We start from the raw sequence: 6,493 nt of genomic DNA, 5'->3' as shown, positions 1-6,493 counted from the left end.
CTGAGTAACATTCCACCATATGTATGGACTACACTTTTTTCTCTATCCATTTGGACATCAGGGTTGTTTTCACCTTTTGGCTACTGTGAATAATGCTGCTCTGGACAGCAGTGCACAAATGCCTAGCTGAGTTCCTGCTTCCAGCTCTTTCTGATAGATAGATATACACACACATACACACACACACATACATATATACATACATACACCAAGAAGTAGAATTACCAGATCTACGTTAATTCTACGTTTAACTTTTTGAGGAACCTGCTGTTGCTTTCAGAACAAATCTCTTCCCTGAGTCCTCTCCTGCCTGGGATGAGTGACCCAGCACCTGCTACACGGGCTTTATTCCTCTTCACTGACTGACATTCCCTTTGGGTGGCTGAGGACTCAGTGCATTTTTCACTGTGAATGCCTGGCTTCAGCACCAGCCCCTGTATCCATCTGCCCGTGGAGTCCGGTAAGGGAGTGGCCGCGGCTGCTCATCTTCACCAGGGCCATCCTGCAGACCCTCTGCTCATCTGAGCAGCTGCCCACCGGCCTCTCCAGTCGCTTCACTCTGTTCACGTGAACAGCAGATGACGCTGCTGCCTAGTGATGCGTTTTCAGGACTCGGTCAGTGGGCACAGTCAGGCGTTACCTGTATAACTTGGCTGTCTGATTTCTCTGGATCTTCTGCTGACTGGACAATTAACTGACCAATTTCTTTATGCAGTTTTCCCATTGTCATGGCCTCTGGCGAGAAGAAAAATATGTTGTGTGAATATTTAGAAGTTAATGTAATAAAAAGGAACCATTCCATCCTATCTGAAAACTGGAACGATCACATAGACGGAATTTTCAAAAAGCAACTGACACCCCTCCTCCCCCCCATTTCCATCTTATTACTGCACCCAAATATGGTGACACAATAGGAGGTAAGGCACGGTCATGATTTATCTACTTCATGTTCCATATAAAACATGCCAATATCAAACCAAAGTTCTGATAAAAATTTTTATTTTTTTCTAGACAAAACCTAATGAAAACTTCCGACTACAAATAAGTTGTGATTTTAAGCTAAGAGCTCAACTTTTCTGTCCAAGTCTTGATTTTTTTTTTTTCTTAGGGAGGTCCTGGGGATTGAACCCAGGACCCCATGCATGCTAAGCACGTGCTCTACCACTGAGCTATTCCACCCCTCTCCCGTCTGAGTCTTTACGGTCGAGAATTCAGGTTGATCTTTCCGGCAGGGATGTTGTGAAAGCAGCACTTCCTGTCATTCCAGCAGAAGCAGCTCAACAGTCACTGCGTAAAGGCCTTCAGAAATGAGCCAAGGCAACAACCTAATTACATTAATTATACCCACTGCTATTTTCTGCAGCAAGGAGGTTAACAGAAATTTCTGTTTGACACTGAGGGAGAGACTCCACTGGCAGGAGCCCATTTGATAGACCTGGAGCAGCAGAGAGCTGCAGGGAGTGGCCCCCCTTTCTGGTCCTAACCCTCCGGCAGTCTCAGTGGCCTGGCCATAGCTAGTTGTCTATCACTGGCTTTACAAAAGGCAGTATCTCCTAAAGACCTGATTCTATATTTTGAAATTTTTCACCATGAATATGTATTAGGTTTGTGATTTCAAAGCAAATGAAAAGGAAACTTGTTCTGGTTCTGTTAATTTGAGGTTGCTAGATAAAACCTCACATGATCAGAATCTAGCTAACAAAATCCTTAATTGGCCAGCATTCAGCTGCTCCCACTTTTAGGAGAAAGATGAATGAGGACACAAAAGCTGTTGTCAGTAATTCCCATCTAAAACCAATACCTCAGAGTGCCCTGGGCTCAAAACACATTTAACCCCTTCTTTTCTACTTTATGCAGCTGTAATTTAGAACAATGTACAGTTCCCAGCGACAACCCTAGGACACTAGAACACCCGCTCTCGATCATTAGACCCAAGAGTACTCTCATTCCCCAGTGCTTGCTGAGATAGCCTTCAAAAAGATTTTCCACACGGGAGTCATGTTCAATGACAAATGTCTACACACTCTGATACTCCCTCCTTCATGAGGTGGAGTCTAATTCTTCTTTGTTAACGACTTGCTTTAACGAATAGATGATGGAGGAGGTGGTGGTGTATGACTTCTGAGACTAGGTCACAGAAAGCACTGTGGTCCCCCCACCCTTGACTTACTTACCCCCTGCTGGGGAGGCCAGCAGTCATGTGGTGAGAACGCTCAAGCTGCCCTAAGGAGAGGCTCATGTGGTGACGCCTTTGTCAACAGCCATGTGAGTTAGCCTGGAAGCGGGTCCTCTAGCCCCAGTCAAGCCTTTACTTGACCGCAGCCCTGGCAATATCTTGATTGAAACCTCTTAAGAATCCCTGAGCCAGAACCTCCTAGCTAATTCTTCCTAAACTCCTGCCCACCAAAACTGAGATAAGTATTTGTTGTTTTAAATTCCTAAGTTTTAGAAGTAATTTGTTATGCAGCAATGGCTAACGAATAGACCTTGTTTAAACAGAAAAGTGGAGAAGCAAGACGAATAGACCATTCATCATATTAATGCGTAATGCGGCGTAAGCACCCAGAGGTATCGCTAACTGGGCTAGGTCTGTAAGAATGAATGCTGTGTTCAAGATGCAGAAAAATCCCTCCAGCTTCAGCACAGAAGGTGAAGCGGGCCCTCCAATACTGGTTTTAGAGAATCAGACTGAAAATATACAACTGCTCAGCTCACATCTTGTGTCAACAACAGAAAAGAACAGAACAGAACAAAGAACTAACCTTTTGCAGGTGGAGCAATGGTAATCTCGCTATCTGCCAGGTTCACAAACACATCATACAGGTCTGCTCTGTTGCTCACCTCCAAGTCTACGAATCCAGCGACATAACCTGCATCACAAAGAGGACCAACGTTACTGGAGTAGGAAGAAATCATGCTGTGAACATACCAAAGAGAACCGAATCTAAAAGCTCATCAGCTGGTCTTCCTCTCTGCTTTATTTATCCAGGGCATTTTAGCTGCACCCTGTGACATGTATTAAGATGACATTATTGTCAATTGCCTGAAGAAACTCACACAACTCATGATGTTCCAAAACTAGATTTCAGTGTCAAAGAAGAAGGCTGAAGCAAAGCATCTGCTTTTCAGTCATCGCTATGTGAGTCGAGCATGGCAGACGAGGCGGCAGGTAGCAAGGATTCTCTGGACTACTGTCCCCCCTGAGTCTTTGTCGCCAAGAAGTCATAGCCGAACACTCAGTTTTCTCAGGGATCGAATCACCCCTGAGATGGAAACTGTCACCTTCACCAATGTCAGATCTGATACAACAAATGCTAAAGGAATCCGGGCCACTAAAGAATTAGCAGACCTTTGCAGTTGGCGTTAAGACAATGGTTCCCAGACTTTTTGGATTTCACAGTGCAGTACAATTAAAAAAAAATTTTTTTTGAGGACCAATTTTGCTTTACCAAGTGAGGACACTTATAAAAACAACAGCAGCAACAAAACCAAAAACTCACAACAGAACACCCATACATCTCCCTCTTGTATGAGAAAATGTGACAGGTGACAGAGACGATGCTGCAGATTCCTCAGAGAGGACACTATTCACTACATATTCCTGAGCTGAGCTGCTATCCAAATGGAAAAAAAAAATCAGATCTCAGACTCACACCCTACAAAAATAGTCATTCTAGGCAGATTCCCACAAAAATAATAATTCCAAGTCCAAAAGACTTCAGTGAGGAAAAAAAAAACCTTTAAAAAAATTTATTTACTGATTTAGTTGGGGGAGGTAATTAGATTTATTTATTAGTTTTTTTTAATGGAGGTACTGGGGATTGAACTCAGGACCTCATGCATGCTAAGCATGCTCTCTATCACTTGAGCTATACCCTCCCCCACACAGAAAAAACTTTTTCAATGTTTATAAGAAAATATAGAAGAAAAACACCCCAATGGAAAAGTGAGTAAAAGTTATTTTGCAGAAGAGAAGACAAAAATGGCAAAAACAGAAATATGCTTAACCTTGTTAGGAATACAGAAAATGCAAATTAAAACCACAACAAAATAATCACTGTAAACCCACCAAGTTGGCAAACATTTAAAGTTTGACCATAACCAAGTACTGGTGAGGACAAGAAATAGGACGTCTCCTACACTGCTAGTGGGAGGGTGGATCGGTACAACCTCTGAGGAAAACACGTGGCATTATCCAGCAGCCTGAGGATTCGCATACCTTCTCACCCAGAAGTTCTACTCTGCAATGTGTAACTCAGAGAAGGCCTTGCACACGTGCACCAGGAAACCCACAGTAAGAATGCTCACAGCAGCACTGTTTTAAAAGTGAATGACGAGGCGGGGGGTATAGCAGCTCAGTGGTAGAGCGCATGCTAAGCATGCACGAGGTTTTGAGTTCCAATCCCCAGTACCTCCATAAAAAAAATTAAAAATAAAAAAATAAAAATAAATAAATCTAATCCTCCTGCCCTCCCCAACAAAAGTAGAAATAAAACTGAATGATGAGAAATGTCCAAATGAATAAACTATGGTATATTACTTAATGGAATCCCATACAGCAGTGAAAATGAGTGGGCTTACAGACACCTGAACATGAATGAATTCTGCAAAACTGTTAAACATTAAGGAAAAAACCAAACAGGCCTCAGAAGAATTCACCCATCATGCCACATGAGTCCACATACATGAAGCTGGTTTAGGAAAAGTGAACAATGCGTAGTTTAGGGATGTGTGTTCACGGGGACATGGCGAGAGGAAGGCGGTGAGGAAGAAGGTGGAAGGAGACTGAAGGCACAGGTGCTTCAGACAACTGACAGCAGCCTTACTCCCAACTCTGGTGAGTCCCGGGTGTTCCTTGTGTTTTTTATAACTTGCATAAATATTACATATTATTTATGAAATACATTTCATAATTGAAAAAACAACAATAAAAGCTCCTACCATCTGACATCACCATTATCATCATCGTCATTTTATGAAAAGACATTTAAGATCCTAAAAATATAAAGGTCATATATACTTAAATTTGAAGAAATAAAAACAAAACACCGTGTCAACTGCAAAGTTAGGATTCCTGTAGACCTAAGTAATACTGTATTATTAAGCTATTCCCAGAATCTTATTAATAATTATTATATTGTATTACATAATAACACCATTTTAAAATAACTTCATTTTTTCCTTTGAGAAAAAATATGGAAAGGCTCAAAATAAACTCTAAATCAGACCACCAACAGGGAAACTCTAAAGATGAGAGCTTTACAAGTTAAAAATAAGATGATTTTGCTAATGGTTGTAGAACAATGTGGACATATACTTTAAAATGATTAAGATGGTAAATTTTATGTGATGTGTCTTTTACCACAATATTTTTTAAATTAAAAAAAATGTTTAAGGGGAAAAAATTAGATGCATTTACCAAAAAAAAAAAATTCTTTTTTAAAATCCCAAAAAACAAACAGCAACCCCGGTTAAAGCCTCTCCTCTCCTCACCTGGGAGCCTGCTGCCTACCTGGGCACATCTGGAGGGCCTCCAGCTCATCAGCATCAAGGTGCACGTAGGAGTGAAGTATGGTCCAGTCCTGTCGATGCCACACCAGGGCAGGCAGAGTCCTGGGGAGCAAGGCGAGAACGCAGATGTCTGCTGGCCCACACCTGAGCCTCAGCCCGCCCTCTTCCCTCTCACTCTTGGGGAGGAAACTGGCTACCAGAGGCAGAGCGGACAGTGAGCCCTTATCGTGCCAACACTTCCAGGCTTCAAAGTACAGTAATGCAATGTTTTAACACTGCTTTTGGGGTCCGATTGGTTACAAAGAGTTCAAGGTAAAGTTTTGAAAGATCTCCATGGTGACAGGGAGCGAGGCTTCCAAAGTTTTCCTTCAAATGCCTCACTCTGCAGACTGCCACAGAGGGGGTCTGAAGCCAAAATCCAAAGTGGATTTTAAGCAAGCAAGAAATTTTCTGAAGTCTCTCATTTCAGATTTAAAATTCCAGCTAAATTTACAAATTACTTTGTGTGCCAAATTCTGTGAACCCCCTGGTGGCCTGCTACGTATTTCAGAAGCTGTGGACACCCTAGTTTCAAAAGCATAAATGTAGAGGGAAAGGGTAATTGGGTGGGAAAAACACAGGGTTTTGGAGTTAGAAGAGGGTAAATATTCTGGCCCTCTCACCGAGGATGGGAGGCAATCAGTCATAACAACGGTGACTTCGAGAGTGCACACTCTGAAGCCACGTGGCGAGCACTTTACCCAAATTATTTCCCATCCGAAAAACAAGCTTATGAGGTAGGTATTATCATCTTCACTTTACAGATAAAGAAACTGAGGCGTAGAAACATTACGTATCCTTTCTGTGGTCACGGGGCTGATACGTGGCCCTCACAGGACTTTAACCCAGGTCTTTCTGATTCGCAAGCCTGCCTTCTTCCATTATCTAACCGCTTAACCTCTCCGCGCCTTGGTCTTCTCATCCACAAACAGGCCATGCCACT

General features: G+C 42.5%; 1 protein-coding gene across 11 annotated transcripts in view; it reads right to left on the bottom strand.

Annotated features, from left to right (window-relative positions):
* The window catches only part of DENND10 (DENN domain containing 10), a 38,326-nt gene that overhangs the window by 1,912 nt on the left and 29,921 nt on the right, over positions 1–6,493 (bottom strand). For all 11 annotated transcript variants that reach the window (XM_072971980.1, XM_072971972.1, XM_006200164.3 and 8 more), the window contains 3 exons: positions 5,513–5,613; positions 2,763–2,870; positions 641–735 (listed from right to left, as the gene is read on the bottom strand). In XM_072971980.1, the coding sequence (XP_072828081.1) occupies positions 641–735; positions 2,763–2,870; positions 5,513–5,613 (304 nt within the window). The remainder of the gene's footprint in view (positions 1–640; positions 736–2,762; positions 2,871–5,512; positions 5,614–6,493) is intronic.

This window comes from Vicugna pacos, chromosome 11, assembly GCF_048564905.1.
Source record: "Vicugna pacos chromosome 11, VicPac4, whole genome shotgun sequence".
NCBI classification, from domain to species: domain Eukaryota; kingdom Metazoa; phylum Chordata; class Mammalia; order Artiodactyla; family Camelidae; genus Vicugna; species Vicugna pacos.
The sequence above is the reverse complement of the archived record's forward strand: the minus strand, read 5'-3'. Positions and strand labels throughout refer to the sequence as shown.